This window comes from Hemiscyllium ocellatum, chromosome 22 (genome assembly GCF_020745735.1).
Source record: "Hemiscyllium ocellatum isolate sHemOce1 chromosome 22, sHemOce1.pat.X.cur, whole genome shotgun sequence".
Classification (NCBI taxonomy): Eukaryota; Metazoa; Chordata; class Chondrichthyes; order Orectolobiformes; family Hemiscylliidae; genus Hemiscyllium; species Hemiscyllium ocellatum.
Window position 1 is genome coordinate 7,974,184 of NC_083422.1, and position 19,373 is coordinate 7,993,556.

Below are 19,373 nucleotides of genomic sequence, written 5' to 3' on the forward strand. Positions count from 1 at the left end.
GAGGAGATTGGAGGGCCCTGGCATTATTTTTCAAATCCTCTCTGGACAATGTTGGTACCGTTAATCTACAGGATGGTAGGGATCAACCAGGAAACTACGGCCCAAGTGAGTCTGTAATCAGAGGTAGGGAAATTACTGGAAAAAGAGAATTAATATCCACTTGGAGAGGCAAGGATTAAGCTAAGCTGTTTGACATGGCTTTGTCAGAGAGGTATCACATGGGACAAATTTGACTGAATTTCTCAAGAAGGTGACGAGATGTGTAGATGAGGGTAGTGCAGTTGATATAATCTACATCAGGTTTTGGTAAGTTATGCATTGTTGACTGGTTAAGAAGCTATGAGCCCATGGGGTCATGGGCAATCTGGCAAATCAGATCCAAAGTTGGCTTAGTGGCAGAAGTTAGAGCGATGGCTGTTTTTGTGATTGGATGCTCATGTCCAGTGGCATACCACAGGGTTCAGAGCTAATTTCTTTGCTGTTTGTTGTGTACATCAGTGATGTAGACATGAGCATTGGAGGTGTGATCAATCGATTCACAAATGACATGAAAATTGATGGCGTGGTAAATTGAGAGAAAAAAGCTTTCAACAACTGGATGATATTGAAAGGTTGGTCAGACGGGCAGAGCAGTGGCAAATGCCGATAGATGTGAGGTGATGGTTTTTTAAGGACAAATCTCAGGAAGACTGAATGAATGGTAGGACCTTAGGAAGTACAGAGGTTAATATACATGTTCACAGATTCCTGAACGCAACAGGGTTGGTAGATAGGATGGTTAAGGAGGCATCTGGCGATACTTGCCTTTCATAGGGAAAGCGCTGAATACAAGATGGAAATGTATACAATATTGCTTGGGCCACACGCAGTCTGTTAAGAACAGTTCTGGTCACCACACTAGAGGGAAGATGAGACTGCACTAGAGGGTGCAGAACAGATTCACCAAGATGTCGCCCGGACTGGAATGATTTTGCTGTGAAGGGAGGCTAGAGGCGATGGGATTGTTTCCCTTAAAGCAGGGAAGGCTGAGGGGGGAATCTGATTAAGAGAAAGAATGTTATGGAGGGTAGATAATGTGGAACATTTCCCCTTATTAGAGGGCCAATAACTAGGGACCATGGATCTCAATGAAAGGCAGGAGTATTAGAAGGATTTTAAGGAAAATCTTTTCAGCTCCAGAGGGTGCTGAGTGTCTGGAACTAAAAGATAGTTGAGGTGAGAACCATCAACATTCGAGTAGTATTTACAAGACTATGGGCCAAATGCTGGAAAGGTGGATTTAGAGCAGATGGATATTTAATAACGAGCCCAAATATGTTAGGCCGAATGGCTTCTTCGTGTGTTGCAATACTTTAGAGTCTAGATGGAGAAATATAGGGAGGGAATTCCACAGCTTTGGGCCTTGGCAGCTGAAAGCATGATGACCAATTGTGTAGCAGGTGAAGAAAGGGGGAGAGGGAGGGTTGGGGGAAGAGAGAGAGAGATATGGTGAAACAGATGGTTCTCAAGACACTTGTAGAGCTCAAGCAATCAGCCTCAACGCATCCATTACCACCCTTACCCCAATAATCATGTAATTTATTTGGGGGGGGGGGGGGGGGAAAGAGTAGTCTAAAACAACAACCATTTCTAGTTCAAACTGCATTTGTCTACCTATTTAATTTTTGATAATAACTGCATCGGTTCTTTGTATCTGACAGAAGTTTGTCTTTTTCAGCTCCAATAGCTCTGCTGCAGTCACTTAAAATGGAAACAGATTTTTAAAATCAACTGCTTTTAGAACTCACTGCCATTTCCAAAATGACATTAAAAAGTCATGTCCAGTTCGAGTATAGACGGTGAAATGACAGACATGTTTCAAAGAGCTCCCTATCTCAGTCATGCTGCTGTGGAAAGATTCTGAGTAGGGGCAAATGAGTGGGAGGGGGAGAGAGAGAGAGAGAGAGAGAGAGAGAGAGAGAGAGAGACAGACAGTGGGAGTGTGAAGGCCAAAGGAAGGGATCTACATGTCCAGGCTATCAGCAATGCTCTGTAGTAGCCATTTCTGAATGTCACCAGTGCAAGGCAGTATGTTGCAAGGGGTCTGGAGAAACCAGGGAACAAAACAAAAACGACAGCAAGAGAAATAAAATGCACTGATGCATCTGAACAATAACACCGGATCACTTTAAATGTTTAGACTTTACTAATGTGTTTTATTTTTCTAGTCATCTATATTCTCCATGATCCATTACCACCAGTTGCATTTTTAACACAATGGAGCATTGCATTATAAATAATTGCTGAATTTATCACAGAAAAGGTTACCATGACAACAATAACCTACTTTCTTTGACATCGTGTGTGACTATTTTATAACAAAGCCGTTGCTGGAACATGATATTCACTGGCTATATTGCTTCCTGGTAAACAACTGTGAATTTGGTTTTGCTAAAATTATCAGTCAATTAATCTCTCAGCCTTTGGTGTGACTGCCTCCTTTCAGCCCCTCAGTGACCAGCATTATTACAGAGCGTTCGCTTCATGCTGGGGTAACTGGGTAATATTGGAACTGGAGGCAGCCATTCAGTCCCTCAAGCCTATTTTATCACCTTGAAGTGTGGATCAACCACAAGTAAAGTTTTCCAAAGTTGTAACAGCTCAGCAGAAACAAAGTCACTGCCTCCTTGCCCACCATTCCTTATTAACTCCCAACGTGCTGTTATGAACAATGGCAAGGCTTACGAGACAAATGCATACCGAGAAAACCAAACCCTCCCATCCCTAACCCATCGCCACACCCCACTGCAAGCCATAAAGGTTCATGTTTGGAGACTGACAGCACAGGCTGTTCATAGAGCCCTGTTCCTCATTAGGAAGAAAGCATCTGGGTTCCTGAAGTACCATTCATGAGCTCAGGATATGACAAAGTCCTTTAAAGCCAATGAAACACTTATCAACTTACTTAAGGTCCTTTGAGGGAACAATTACCATGTTTAGTATCTGAATTGTTTGTCCGGCTGATCTGGACTTGTCTGCAATATGTACGACAGAATAGCACAGACTCTTAGGTTTTGGATGAGTTGCTGACTCAGGATTTCCTCTGCCTCTGTTTTCTCCCTGCCTGATGCATGCTTGTTTTTGAAGTAGGCCGCAGAGTTTTTATATTTGGTTTTACCAGCTGTAGCAATGCAGGATGAGCTTCTCCCAGGACAAAGTCAATATCAAAACTGACATGAAGCCTTCAACAAGTCCTCGTAGCGATTGCTCTGACTTTCTTAATGCTGTGGTGAGGGATTACTGCTGGCCAGGACCAGGGAGAATCCTGCTGGTTTCCTTCAAACAACGCCATGGCCTCTTACATGCCCATTGTGGTGTCAGACTGGGACTCAGTTCAAAGCCACTTGAGCATGGTCTATGGCTGCTTCCAACTGCTACTTACTGGATCACATCGATTAACCCAAATAATCTGGTCAGTCAATAAGATGGGCCAACTTTCCAAACACATGTTCTTGTTGCCAAGCCTGACCTGTGAGCTGAAGATTTTGGGGGAATTAGTGGGCTTCAGGATTTATTGTAAAGGACAGATAAACAGATTGGTTCATTTCCCTGAGGTTAAAACCTCAACAACCAGAAGATATTCAAACTAGGAAGTATTAAGCCAGCTTCATTGAGAGAATTAAGGACTTCCTGATTTCGCTATCCACTGCAACACTGTATACAATTGTAAGAGATTTGATTTTTGTCCTAACCAGTCTATGTTTCTACACTCCACATGAGCCTTCTGCCACCTTTCTGAACTCAGCTTATTGGCATATATTTTCAATTCCTTTCTTCCTCATGTGTTTACCTAGATTCCCCTCAATGCAATGCACTTTAATGATTGCTTAGGGTAAAAAGTTTCACATTATAAGAACTCTTGACTATTGGATTTATGAAGGCGCTGCACGTGTTAAGGCCCTGGCTGGATTCCCGTAAGTGCAAATATTTTCTCTCTGTCTAATCCATAAGACCCATTTTTACGAAAGGTCTTTAACATTATCAAGTCACCTCTCAAGCTTCTCTTTTCTAGAGTAAAGAGCCCCAGCCTGTCCGGTCTTTGCAAACAGTTCTGAGCTCAGTTCTGGCATCGTGTCAGAGGTACAGATGCAGGAGAATTGTTGCTGATTCAAAGAGTAAAACCACACAAAGACGTAAGGAATCCTGGCCCAATTCCCAGCTCTTCAGTTAACAATGCTTTTGATCTGTTCAAACTTACTGTAATCTTCACCACAGGAAAGAGTTGCAATGTAGATATATATTTTTAAAAACTATCAATGCCTAATTGCTTTAAGTATGGTTACAGAAAAGCAGAAAGGATATGATTCAGGCTGTATTTTAAACAGGAAAAGAACAGTTAGAGTAAAATTAGAAGGTTAGTGCTAATTCAAAATAAATTTCAAGGTTGGTGTATTATACAGCTGGATCTATCAATGCAATTAATACATTTGTAAGTTGAAAGCTCTTCTACAGTTCAGATACCACATTGATGTAACAAGCCCAGCATCATGTTACAGTCTCATTCATAGTGGTAAATATCCCAATTTAAAAAAAGCTGTTATTTTTAGTTAATGAAGCGGTTTCTTACAGTCATGTGACAAAACCACTCAGTTTCCTTTCTTGTAAAATCCTTTTCCTTTCATCTATCACGTTACAAAAATCACCAAAGTGGTGGTGGTAACAGCAAATACAAACGCCAAAGCTCGCCAACCGGCAAGGTGGTGAAGGGAAGATGTTTTTTTCTCTAAGCTAATGCCCTCGGTAAGCCTCCTGATTAGAAACTGGAGATTGTGTTTACTAAGAAGATCTGGCAGGTCATTAATGCCCCTTTACCGTCCACCTGGGACGAGAGAACAGTAACATCCCCACTATTTCTCACTATTCCATAGGGCAGAACAGAAAAACAAACAACTCAAACATTGTGTCACAAGCCTGGACCTGAACACAAAACCTGATTTTGAACTATTAAAAACAACATGTGGGCAAAACTAGCAGAACTGGAGGCTGACGAAAGGGGGGAAGTGGATAAGGCTATTGCCTTACACAATGGCTTCAAATTTAAAAGAACTATTGTGAATGTTTAACATCTCCCAATCCATGGCCTTGTAATTAAAGTTGCATCATTGCATATGCATATGGGAACGCTCACAATGCCATCACTGTGGAGACTATGATTTAAATTTTCTGCACTGTGACTTGTGAGCATAATTTCTCCTTTTATACAGTTATGTAGGAGAATGAACTCGGAGGGCTTTCTCAAGGTGCTACCTGTATGATCGCTGACTGACAGGCCTTTTTGAGCTTCTTGTCATTCTGTTGCAATGAGCTTTTGTGTACTCTAAATGGCAGCATTGTCCAGGAGTTTCACGTTCTGCTGAGTAAACTGTCAAGATAAGCAGTACGTTAAGATGGCCCTTTTAGCTATAAACTTGCTCAGCCAGAAGTGCATTTAATAGTTTCATTGACACACATTTGAACTTCACTTCACCCTTCTGAGTATTTTTTTTTAAAGTTTAATTTGTGTACAGCTTGTTTTTTAACCTCCCTAAGATCAGATGATCAAGCAGTGAACTTGAGAAGGCAGCACTTTCCCTGTTAACTCCGAACTGCCAAGTACTATCTGTCCAAGGTACATTTGGCTTAAAATGTCCCAGGTTGGAGGTGGACAAATATTTACAACAACTTATAAAATCATGAGGGACATCGATAGGGTGAATAGGCAAGGTCTTTTTCCCAGGGTGGGGAAGAGTCCAAAACTATAGGGCATAGATTTAAGGTGAGAGGGGAAAGATCTAAGTGAGACCTGGGGCAACCTTTTCACACAGAGGGTGGTGCATGTATGAAATGAGCTGCCAGAGGAAGTGATGGAAGCTGGTACTATTACATTTCATAGAATCTCTACAGTGTGGAAACAGGCCAGATGGCCCTACAAGTCCACACTGACCCTCTGTAGAATATCCCACCCAAACCCATTCCCCATTACTCTACATTTAGATTAGATTACTTACAGTGTGGAAACAGGCCCTTTGGCCCAACAAGTCCACACCGAGCCGCCGAAGCGCAACCCACCCATACCCCTTACCTAACACTACGGGCAATTTAGCATGGCCAATTCACCTGACCCGCACATCTTTGGACTGTGGGAGGAAACCGGAGCACCCGGAGGAAACCCACGCAGACATGGGGAGAACGTGCAAACTCCACACAGTCAGTTGCCTGAGTCAGAAATTGAGCCCAGGTCCCTGGCGCTGTGAGGCAGCAGTGCTAACCACTGTACCGCCCATATTTACCCCTAACCTACACATTTCTGAACACTATGGACAATTTAGCATGGCCAATTCACCTAACCTGCACATCTATGGACTGTGGGAGGAAACTGGAGCACCCGGAGGAAACCCACGCAGACATGGGGAGAACGTGCAAACTCCACACAGTCAGTTGCCTGAGTCAGAAATTGAGCCCAGGTCCCTGGCGCTGTGAGGCAGCAGTGCTAACCACTGTACCGCCCATATTTACCCCTAACCTACACATTTCTGAACACTATGGACAATTTAGCATGGCCAATTCACCTAACCTGCACATCTATGGACTGTGGGAGGAAACTGGAGCACCCGGAGGAAACCCACGCAGACACGGGGAGAAGGTGCAAACTCCACAGACAGTGCCCGAGGCTAAAATCAAACCCAGGTCCCTGGTGCTGCGAGGCCACAGTGAGCCATCGTGCTGCCCTGAAAGGCATTTGGATGGGTATTAGAGGGATATGGGCCTAATGCTGGAACATGGGACTAGATCAATTTATGATATCTGGTCCACGCAGACGAGTTGGACTGAAAGGTCTCCTTCCGTACTGTACAGCTCTATGACTCCATAACATGTGCATTTGTGTAGCACATCTCGCAAATGAAATATCCCATGAAAATTCCTGGGGTGGTAAATGAGCCAAATTTGACATGGAATCAGAAAAGCAGATATTACAACTTCTTTGGCAGAGTCATGTTGTAACTAACAAATGTCTTAAGGGAAGAGAACAAGGGGAAAAGGGTTAAGGAGTCCATTCCATAATGTACGTCCTAGACGACTTAAGGCACAGGAGGGGCTAATCAGGAGAGTTCAAGAGACCAACATTGAAGAAATGCAGATTTCCCTTATCATTGTAGGGATGGAGGACTCAGATCTATCCCATCTGCCTGAGGAGTTATGTGCTTGAAGCTTAGCTTGTTGGGTAAGCAGGCGCACTGAGAAATTTGGCCCAACTACCTTTCTGAAAAGTGCCTTGGGACGTTTCACTGCTTATAGGTGCTACACAAATGCACACTGCTGTGCCTGCTTTCAGCTTCCATAGAACTGTATGAGGCTGCGAGTGCCCCACGGTCTTGTTAACAGTAGCTTAATTCTCATGAAAAAGTTCCTTGTTGGAGAATATTACAACATGAAGGGCCAGAGCATTGACTTTGGTTTAATCAGTAAGTTGATATGCGATAAGGGGAACCAAAAGCCAACATTTTATTTTTAATGTAGGTTATTTCCCTGATGGAATCAAATCTTAATGACAGGTTTTCCTTTGGGGAAAATGAGTTATTAAAACAAAATTATTAAAACTAAAGCAGAATAGTGTAGATGCTACAAATCTGGAAACACTCAGCATCTGCAGAGAGAGATGACAGATCCCTGACCTGAAACATTAACTTGGATTCTCTCTCTGCTTATGCTGCTAGACTTGCTGAGAATTCTTTGTATGTTCTGTTCTTTATTTGTTCTTAATAAAAGTTCTGTCACAGATATACAAGTCATGTGTCAACACATGAGAAATTCTCAAGAGAGCAGAGGCCCCCATTAAATTTAAAACATCATCTTCCTCTTTAAGTTATGGAAAAGTATTCAGGAAAATATAAAGTGGTGGTAATGTTACAAGTATTATTACAGTTTGACTTTGCATAGGTTTCAGGTCTAGTTCTTTGCTGCCAAGTTTAAATGGCACAGGAGTGGAGGTCAAGTTGCGATCCCACTTCAATCAAATACTATTGTCTCTCAGGGGCCTATGGAATTGCATGAAAAATACCAGACAGATGAGCAAACTACAGAACACTGAAGAATATTCCGCAATGTTAAATAGTCACCTCTGTTTCAGCCTGGAAAACAACTCTCTCTAGATCTGATATGAATTAACTGAAAGTGATCCAGCGTTCAACTATGTTTAAACAGAAGCTAATGTTTAATGTGAGGAAGTCCAGACGTGTCAGTAATGAATGTGCATATTGCACGATTCTGGGCATGTTTAACATTTATAATGTACAGTCTTGCTACCTCTCTAGGAGTTGTATTTTATTTGTGTTGCTGCAGTACTGCAATTATTTCCAGAAATGAATTTCTTTCCATTCCTCCAGCACAAGAGTAAACAACAAACCCTATAAAAAATGTGAAGTAATCTCACAACCTGTGCTTTGCCACTTTCAAACAGTGCCCACTGGTAGCCGGTCTACATTGTGAATGATGCCTTCATATGCAGGTGATGGCACATATATTTCCAAGCCTCAGCCAACTGTCATGTGAGCAACAAGTGTAAAATTGCTTTAAAATGTTTTCACTTCTCCCCATGTAGAGGAGGAAGGTGAAAACTTTGCAATCCAATTCAGTTTCAGAACCATGAGGTCATGTTGCAGCTGTATAAAATTCTGGTGCGGCTGCATTTTGAGTACTGCGTACAGTTCTAGTCACAGCATTATAAGGAGGGTGTGGAAGCACTGGAAAGGTTCAGAGATGATTTACTAGGATGCTGAGGATACTAGGATGCTTATGAGGAAAGGCTGAGGAACTTGAGGTTGTTTTCGTTAGAGAGAAGGTGGTTGATAGGTGACTTAATTGAGACATATAAAGATAATCAGAGAGTTAGATAGGATGGACAGTGAGAGCCTTTTTCCTTGGACGATGATGGCTAGCACAAGGGGATGTAACTTTAAATGGAGGGATGATAGGTATAGGACAAATGTGGATTCTTTATTCAGAGCATAGAACGCCCTGCCTGCAACAATAGTAGACTTGCCAATTTTAAGGGCTTTTAAATGGTCATTGTATAAACATACGGATGAAAATGGAATAGTGTAGGATAGATAGGCTTCAGATTGCTTCCACAGGCTGGCATAACAGAGGGCTGAAGGGCCTGTACTGCACTGTAATACTCTATGTTCTATGCTCTAATTCCTAGTCATTTGTGAACAGAGAGCAAGGGTTTGCCAACAAGCAAAAACACACCTGGCATATATCAATGGCATTGTATCAGAGCTAGATAGGACAGACCATCCGTGATTTGGCATATGGACAATAACAATCCAGAAATTCAAAACCGCCATTATGTCTTGGTGATTGCCAAGGCGTATTCTAGTCATGACAGAGGTCAAGCAGCCCGACCAGAGGTCCTTAAAAGTGACAATCGAGACTGTTCCCCAGAAAATAAACTCAAGTCCTTGCAAAGTCTCCCAGCCCTCTTCCACCCTGGGAGAGTCTAGAAACTGGCCCCAAAAGCCACCAGCTCAGCCCTCCCAGCCAAGCCAGTGTCAGCAATGGCAAAATTTGACACTGGCAATGTTTACTAACCACAAACCTAACTCCAATCAGGTACAGGCTTCAAGAGGGTCCATCATCTTCAGAGGAAGGCTACATTTCTCAACTGATGCTCAAACCTTCCCATTGTATTGAACAACTGTCTGGTGGCAAGTTCCATTTTATCTCATTCTGGTTTCACTAGGCCTCAGTATGTCAAATTCAGAAATACTGAATTGTTTGAGTTTTCTGGTAGCATTGGAGGGACTGTAAGTGCACCTGGAGTGACTGCTTTCCAGAATGTTCCATAGACATCGAACCAGGAGAGAAAAGGATGTTGATCTCTGAAGACAATGATGGAAGTGGCCTTTGCCAGGGCGCTGTAGGGGACTGGGAGGAGAGGGACATGAGTTTGCATGCTGCTGCTCAGAAGCACCAATGGGAATGATCTCTGACCATCAGGAAGGCTCCCATTATACAAGATTCTAACCAGCCAAACCCAGAGCTGATGGTCATTACCACATGCAGTTGTTTTGTTTGTCAGCTCTCAGGCAAAACCACTAGGGGGGAAAACATTCCACTGCTCACCAGGAAAACAGATGGACATTCACAGAGTCAGAAGTCATACGGCACAGAAAAACCCTATGGCCCATCGAGTCTGCAACGACATAACCAGCACTAAAGGGTGCACTGATCCCAATTTCCTGCACTCGTCCCATATCCTTCAATACTCCTTTTGCCCTTTATCCTCAGGTCTTCTGGTATGGAAACCCCACCCTCGTCATGGTTAGAAGGAGATTTCGATCCTGTCATCCATCAGAGGGAAATCCAAATAATTTCACTGAGGTACCTCCAGCACATTGTAAATTCAAAACAACTCCAGGATGAGGGAAGTTAATTATACGCTCATCACTTACTGTCAAGCTCGACACAGACCGAGAGATTCATTCAAACTTTACACCAAGAGAATTCCACCTGCAGCCACTAACAAACATTTCCAACTTCCCTTCATGACAACCTGGCAGTTACCAAACAGCAAGGCAATACCACGAATCAATATGAATAAAAGGTGAATGCTGTTAATGCACAGACAATGGCACGTGACAAACTGCCCAGGGAGTCTGCACTGAATCAGAGACTCAGAAGTGGCACAAACAAAACCCTCACAACTGTGTGTTAAACTGCACCACAATATAATAGCCACACACACAGCCCTCACTATTCCCCTCCCCAACTCTGAGCACCCCTTCCTTCCGCTCTGAGACGCACCACTTGGACAGCCCCCACCACCCGCTGATCTAAGAGACCCCACTCCACGAGCCCCCCCATTGCAAGACCCTCTTTCCCCCCCCCACCTTGCTCTAAGTATCCCCTTCCCAATCAAAAGCCCCCATTCCCTCCTCTCCAAGAGTCTCCCTTCTCATTTCAAGAGACCACCTCTCCAAGAGGCCACACCATGTCTCAGGCCTCAGCACCACACACAGAGTCCCTGCATACAGCATTGCACACCAAGAACAGTGATCGTCCCAGACACCTACAGTATGCATGAAACCACAGGGTACATCACACACATACTGCCTGGCATTAACATGCAGCAACACAGATTCTGAACTTTTGTTTTGCTATAGGCTCTGAAAAAAAGGATACATGTAAACGATTAAACTAACATTACATGCTGAATGCTCTTATGACCAAACACGAATGTATGTCAAGTACCTGATATAAAGAAATGCCTTCAGATAGCAGCTGCAGTTTAACTGTGCTTGTACAGTGCAGTCAGCAAGCTCACTGGAAATACAATGAATGGCAAAGTCCCATCTGTAACTTTTCCCAGTCAGAAAGTGCTTCACCAGGCTGAGACTTTCTTCTGGCGCAATGTAGCTTACACACATTTACAAATCTCCTTCCCATTTCTCAAGCAGATTTAGAGAAAGCAGCACAAACCTCAGAACACTCTTTCACTTTCTGAACAACGTCTCGTTCTCTTTTCACTTTCCGATTTGGTTCTGTCTTCCGTTTGGTTGCAGCTGCCCTCACCTTGCTCTCGCTCTCAGGAGGGCTGCTCTCTTGCTTCCGAGGCTTGACTGGAGGCAAAGGCTTGTCCTCCTCCCCTTTGATATATCTTTCATATGGCAAGATCAGCCTGAAACAGTCATGAAACACACGCGGTGAGAGAGAGAGAGAGAGAGAGACTTGGCGAACACAGCCAGCCAGCCCACAGTTCTTACTAAATGCTAGATCTCTGTCTGTAAAAGCAAAAAGGGATTCCCAAGATTTGGGGTGGTGGGGAGAAGATGCAGATCAGACAGAGAAACACGCCAACCAGACAGCAGCAAGCAGACAGGCCTCGGAAAATACTTTGCATTCTCTGTGGTTTTCCTGCTTTTGGTCACTGGGAGGCAAAGTGATGGTGAAAATCAACATTCATGACCACAAGACAGATTCTTCTTTGGTCTTTCTCAACTCAGGGGAAAGGAAGAAACACAAAACAAAGATGTTGGGGCAGTGGGGGTACGAGACGTGGCAGAGTTTCTGCTCAGTACGTGAGGATGTTGATCATTACTGGGTCTTCAAGTGGATTAAAGCTCAATTGAAATTATTATAAATATGGGCTGGTGTTCCAACCAGTTAGTTACAAATCCATTGTGACATTAAACAGTGCTGCAATAAAATGAAACATTACAGCAGCATTACATCCAAGCATCGATCACAGTGACAGTGTGAAAACTAACCATGGCATTTTGCAAATATTTCATTTTCAGAGCACACATACTATCAGAGTGTACATTCCCGGTGTGGAAGGGGCATGAACAAGCTCTTACTGCCAATGCAATGGCAGCTTGCCAGGGATAATGCTTCAGTTCACGACCACGGGGTATATTTATCATTAGATGCCATTACAAGGAATGCTTAAATATGTTACAGCTGCTGGAATTGGAAAAAGTTCTCTGTCCACTGAAAGCACACACCAATATCAAAATAATGAGGATCGGCTAAAATTCCTCGCCCCTACAGTAATGTTACAGTAATGTTTACATAATGAATATCACATTATTGCACGAGGTAGGAATTTGGCAGACATTAAGTTCCACTTAATGTACAATGCAAAAGCAGGAAAATATCGCTTGTAATGCTCTCCTATCTTGTACAATGTACAACCCATTGCTCAGAAAATGTGGTGGCTAAAAAGGAAGTGATGGGAGAACAACGCAAAACAGCTAAATGTAGAACTTTGTTCTGTGGGATACTAAAGAAAGCTCACAAATAGCTCCAGGAGTAACTGGCCTCACCAAAAGATAGCAACCCTGCAAACCTGAGAAAGTCAGTCCCTACAGGAGGCACTGATACTTCACACAGGGAGCTCGCGATGTTTCCTCTGCCCTCCATACCACAGAATCACCAGTCTTTTTGCAAACAATTATATTCATAATCACTTGGAGATCATATCATAAAAATGTATGCATCGTGTGAACGTTTTTACATTGAGCCGAATCTGGGCCAGAATGGAAATCTTAAATTCAGTGGGATGAGACTCGACAAGATGGATGAGCCAACATTCTTTCCCATGTATGGAGATTTCTGAAAACGTCTCTAACCCGCTCCTCCTTTTGAAATTCGGGGCCATCTTCAAAATGAAAGGCTGCTCATTATGTCGGGGCTAGCAAATCAGGCGCCCATGGTTAGACCTTCCCTTTTAAGTCTCTTAATAGTTCAGCTGGGACGTGAAACATTTAATTTTATTTTATTTTTCACAGAGCTCAGAAGCTGGCAGTGAGACAAGGGTAAAAATACATTGAGCACAGCTGGGCTGGAGGCCTTCTGCCAGAAGCAGGAAATCTAGAATTAAATGTTCCTTGTATCTGTAGAGTCATGACTAAGGTAAAAATCAGAATCAAAACACACAATTTGCTTGTTCCAGGCGATCAGTTTTGTTTTTAATATCCAGACCAAGCTGCTACTGTTCGGAGGCAAGTTGGAACATAGTGACTTTCCCCTTTATATTGATGGCAAGTCTTAAGCACAAACAGTAGAGTGCTCTCAGGATTTAACTTAACCAGCCCTGAGCCAACGGCTTTAAGTGTACAAACATCCATATACTGTTAATCCTGACTATTTTACCCTGCATTAGATTCAGAATAAAACCTTACAGCCACATAAGTAGGCCATTTCACAGATGGCCTCATTCTATTTATTGGATTTGATACTGATAGCTAATTTACTCCAAATATCAGGACTTATGAATCCACTTGAGACGGTTCTCCCATGCAGAAAAACATAGATCATAGTTTTGGGGTGGGAGCAGACTTGATGGTCAAAGATGTCCAAGTTGCAATTCTAGACTCATTCTACCTCAGTTTTTGTTTTGAAAAGAGATAAAGCTTTTGTTTATATGTCTCAGTGAATGCGAACATAATTTCTTTTTCCTTCTGCAAAACATTTTTTAGTTGAGAAACTGGAGGAAACAGTCTAAACACTAACTGGCAAGATTACAATGGAAACAACAGCTGAACAATTCCAAAAAGGTTGAGATTCATTTTATGCATGCGTCTCTCTCTCTCTCTCTAGTCTTTTTAAGAATTTGCCACAGTCTAGCATTCCAAATGTACTAAGTTACAGGGAGTTGAAAAGTGACATCCCTCATAAAGGTGCAAAACACAGAATCTGGATTGATTTCAACTGCTGATATTTCCTTTATAGAGACATGATGTTTTATTTTAACATTACACAGGGCAGTAGTGGAATTCAGAGCAGGGGGTGGGGAGAGAGGGGTGGGGAGTGCTCGGGGAATAAACAAAACATCAATTTTTCCGGTTGTGCAGCTAACCGTGACAGCAGCTGAACAAACATGATATATTACTTCACAGAAATAGCACAAACACTCATTAAATTCTCCACAGTCGTAAACTTTCCCTCTACCAGCCATTACACGAAGAATGCTGACAATACACATCATATCATTATTTTGTTTTTTTTAAGCTCTTGCTGAATATTAGAAACAAAGTTCCCCGTTTGATGAAAATTACTGTTCTACTGGTCCTTGCAACTGTTATTTTGTTGCTGCTTGAACTTATTACACAGCAACAGCTGTGTCCTTGTCACGTTGCACTATAATTCTCTTTTTGCATTGACATTTCATGAATAGCGACAGTAACAGGTTCAGTACGTATTACGACAGCTATAAAATTGGATAGAAATAAATCATTCTTGCCTGTGAAATCAATTGATACTAGCTTCTAAACAGAAAGAAATCTCGAAAAACAACAAATCCTGAAAGGCAGGATTGATCAACATTGATGCGGTCTTTGCTTTTAGTGAGCTATCATTGTTTGCTAGATTTTTCTTCACACCTTCAAAAACTTTTGATACAATCCATTGCCTTACTTCAAGTTACAGAAAAAGTAAAATGTTACAAAGGAATCAGCCGCCACATTATCCGAGCGGAAATGGAGGAAGAAAGGTTAGGCTTTACAGAGAATTCTACAATACAGAGACAAGCCATTTGGCTGAAATAGTCATCCCAATGTCTGTGCTCTACAGGAGCTTGCTTTTATCTTGCATATATCCCCAATTTTCTCCCCTTGGAGTTATCTACTTTCCCCTACAACACATCCATGCGATTCATCTCAACTCATCTCTGTGGTAATGAATTAAGCTTCTCTTGAATGTCTCATTAGTGATTATCCTATCTTCATGGCCCCTAGCTTTGGACTCCGCAAGTAGAAATATATCCCTTTTATATTTATTCCACCTACTCTACCTCTCCCTCATCTCACCTCACTCCTTTGTCCTAACCTTTCGCATTATGAAGACTCAATCACAATAGCTGCCCAACTTATGTCCTCTCTTTAATAAGAATAATCTGAGAGTACAACTCTTCTTTGCCTTGGCATCTAATCACAATCCTGCACAGAGTTATAAAATACTCCCCTTCTGCAATTTGATACACAGTTGAATCAAAAATATAGACGAGACCATTAAAAGCTGTAATTAAACTGAGAAATGAGAATGATGATGAAGCCCTGATAAAGGTAAATTAAATTGGGCTCAAATGAGAAGTGCAGGTCTAGAACACAGTTGCTGGAAAAGGATAGCAGTCTCAGGTCAAAAACTGATGCCGCAAACTGATTGAGATTGGCTTTCCATTTTATTATGGAATCCGATTCCAGTCAGCACATTACAGTGCAGCAATTCGTTCCTAACCCTGGAACCTCTGGTGGTAACTGACCCCTTACAGAACAGATTCAAATAACATTTCCGTCCAGGAGCAAACCTCAAAATGTTCCTTCCTCAATGACTGTGGCCAAAAACATAACCTGGTTTGAAGGGAATACTCAAAATTGTTCAACTTCAGCACATTTATAACATAAATATTGCACAATTTAGTTTTAAAAACATAATCCTCAAGAGGGATGCACTTAAGGGCCATCACGGGCAAAAAAAAAGCACATGCACTTTTTTGTTTGGGGAACAATGTCAATCAGTTAAATTCTATTTTAAACGTTTTTCTTTTCAGCAATATAATAGAAAATAAGCTTTTGCTGATCACAAGACGGGCCTCATATATAAAACGAGGTGCAGAAAACAGTTTTGCCTGCTTGCAACACATGGGCAGAGAAGAAAGTGGGAAATTCTAAATATAGGCTCGTCTTTTTTTGGATGTTGTGTGGCTTTCAAACAATTTGAATTACAGCTTCAATCACCAGTTGTTTGCTGGAAAGCACAAGAGCGAGTGAGCAATTTCGCATGTTCTGGGCCAACACTGTGGAAGCACCTTCCACCACGGGCAACAACTCACTCTCACCTTCTCAAGGATCATAGAGTCATAGAGAGGTAAAGCATGGAAACAGACCCTTCGGTCCAACCTGTCCATGCTGACCAGATATCCCAACCCAATCTAGTCCCACCTGCCAGTGCCCGGCCCATATCCCTTCAAACCCTTCCTATTCATATACCCATCCAAATGCCTCTTAAATGTTGCAATTGTACCAGCCTCCCAGCTCTGTAACTAATGCAGCATAAAAAATTAAAGCTAAATACATAAGACAATAATATCATATCTGGGAAAATATTTCAAAAAGGAAAAAGGTGCAAGGGAGAATTTAATGTTGTTCAAATTTTAATACAGTGCCCTCGTTAGTGTATCTGAACTGCACGCTTTTACCCAGTTACTCTGCCACTTGATTCAGTGAGAACCACTAAATACTAAATCAAACAGCGAGGATGGAATTCGTATCGATATTGCTTAACAGCTCTTGCCAAACCAGAAATACCTTTCTTAAAGACTAAACAAAATTAGAAGACAGGATGAAAATTGCACACATTTGAAAAATATTTTAGTTGGAGAAGAAACAGCATTTTAGGTTAAGTATTTGTATCTAGAATTACAAAACAGTTCAAGGAATTGAGGCATGTAACATCCCACATTTCTGAATACCATTAGGACTGGTAAAACTCATTTACAGCATCTTACAAACCATATTCTGCAACAAAAGTAACATAGATACCAGGGAGAGGTAGAGTGGAGATTAATCCTCATAAACACTGTAGCTAATGATAGCCTGGCTTCATGGATTCACATAATAGCGCATTGGATTCACACAATAGCGCAAATCTACCATGCATTCTGATACTTGACCCATATTTTACAAACAATGCTTTATTAATCCAGCTAGGTGCAAAACATACAAGTCCTCAGATGAAACGTGAACTGTTGATGGTGATACAGAAACATCATTAAAGGTGCTAAGCCCAGGCAGCATTCAAAGAACCTTGGTTGCCAATGAGAAGTGTGTTACACTTTCAGCAGATATAGTATACCATCAAAACAGTGTTTGATGTGCCAGGGCCCAAACTGCCATTGTGACAACAGCTGAGCTCAAAAGGAAACAAACTATCATAAATGGTGCTAGTAACTTGTAGAATGAAATCATTGTTTTAAAGAGAAAAGAGGTAATGCTGACATCACTGACAGGTGAACCCACCTGGATTTCGGACACACACCAGTCACTGTTGCTCTTTGGCCAATGGAATTATACAAATATCCATCAACTATAAACCTTAATGAGATTTTCAGGAAACTTCCAACAAAATTCTGATCATCCGTGAAAGCATCTCCAGATACAATCCAAACATAAACAGACTGGATATGAACAAGTTCAGAATTTATTTTCTCGGGGGTAGGTGTGACATTGTGGTAATGTAACCAGATTAGTAATCCAGAAGACCACGGTAATACTTACCAGATACAGGTTCAAATCCCACCACAGCAGTTGGTGTTATTTAAATTCAATTAGTAAATCTGTAATGTAAGGATGGTCTTAGTCACCCTGCCATGGCATTATCAGAAAATGACATTGTCAAGTTTGCTCATTTGAGAGACTTTGGTGATGAGGAAATGGAGAGTGATGCTCCATTTCGTACTGACTGCTTACTGGGGTAAAGTTACAGTAAGATGAGCAGAGCTGGACACAGTGCCATATTCTGCTTTAAATTAGTCAGAGGAATTGTTTATTGAAGCTACTTCTGTTCATCATTCTGGAATTTGGACACTGCAAAATACCGGAATTGTTGTAGTCAGCAATTCAAATTAAGTTTCGTTGAATTGTTCACTGCAGTACGGAACCAAAGATCAACAAAATATGTTACTACATGCAGTTTGGCAACCTGCCAATTCTTATCTCGCTTGTAAAAGAAACAGATGACAATGAGTAGTTTCTTCCCTGTTATTCTTTAATCCTGTGCAGTTATAATTACCAGAATGACAGACTGAATATGTCTTATTCAGGGAAGAGGACGGATCTTCAGATCCATTTGAACAGGGAGAAACCTGCAAAGTGTGTGCGTGTGGTGGGGGGGTGCGGGGTAACTGTTGCAACAGAGCAAAAGATTAAGCAGCCTTTGGGGCGCAGTAAGATCTCAAAATACACTTTCAGTGATGAGTCATTTTGCTTTCCAATAAGGCAGGACATCACAACAATGCATGGATTGGCCAATTCATGGTCTGGGATTAAAGGTAATTCATGTGATGAAACTTGCTAGAATATTTTTAATCACGCGTGTCAACCCTACATAGATGTGAATTAACGTTGGCATCAAAACAGTAGGTTTGATACAGTGACTATGTCACACGAGTTGGTTCTTAAGTATGCAAATTTTCCTTTCAAAGAAAAGCTAATCATATTATTTAATCTCTTAACATGGCCCATTGAAGAAAAATGTAGCAGATCTGGCAGCAGCTGTGGTGACAGAAACAGAGTTGACGCTTCGAATCCAGCCCCAGCTTGGCAATATTACCTCTATTTCCCTCAGTGCACATTCTGCCAATCTACTGACATTCCCCAGTATTTAGAATAATAGAATCCTTACAGTGTGGAAACAAGCCCTTTGGCCCAACACGTCCACAGTGACCCTCTGAAGAGTAACCCACCCAGACCCATTCACCCTACCCTATATTTACCCCTGACTAATGCACCTAATCTATACATCCTGAACAGCATGGGCAATTTAACATGGCCTATTCACCTCACCTGCACATCTCTGGATTGTTGGAGGAAACTGGAGCACCCAAAGGAAACCCACACAGACATGGACTCCACACAATTCTCTGCATTGGATTCAGATTTCCAGCATCCACAGGGTTTTGCTTTGACATTGGCAAAAAAGTCACCTAACTCTTGTCTAAGAGTAGACTTACTTTCTTTCCCTGTTTTAGTCAGTCAGTCTTGGAATCTTTTCCAGAAACAATAACTTGTCGATCTGATGAAGTTTCTGCAGGAAATCGTTGATTTTATCTTAAAGCACCTTTGGCAGATGCTACC

At 41.9% G+C, this 19,373-nt stretch overlaps 1 protein-coding gene across 1 annotated transcript in view; it reads right to left on the minus strand.

Annotated features, from left to right (window-relative positions):
* Window positions 1–19,373, minus strand: part of arid5b (AT-rich interaction domain 5B) — a 127,421-nt gene that overhangs the window by 4,495 nt on the left and 103,553 nt on the right. The window contains exon 9 of the mRNA XM_060841862.1: window positions 11,500–11,698. Within this exon, the coding sequence (XP_060697845.1) occupies window positions 11,500–11,698 (199 nt within the window). The remainder of the gene's footprint in view (window positions 1–11,499; window positions 11,699–19,373) is intronic.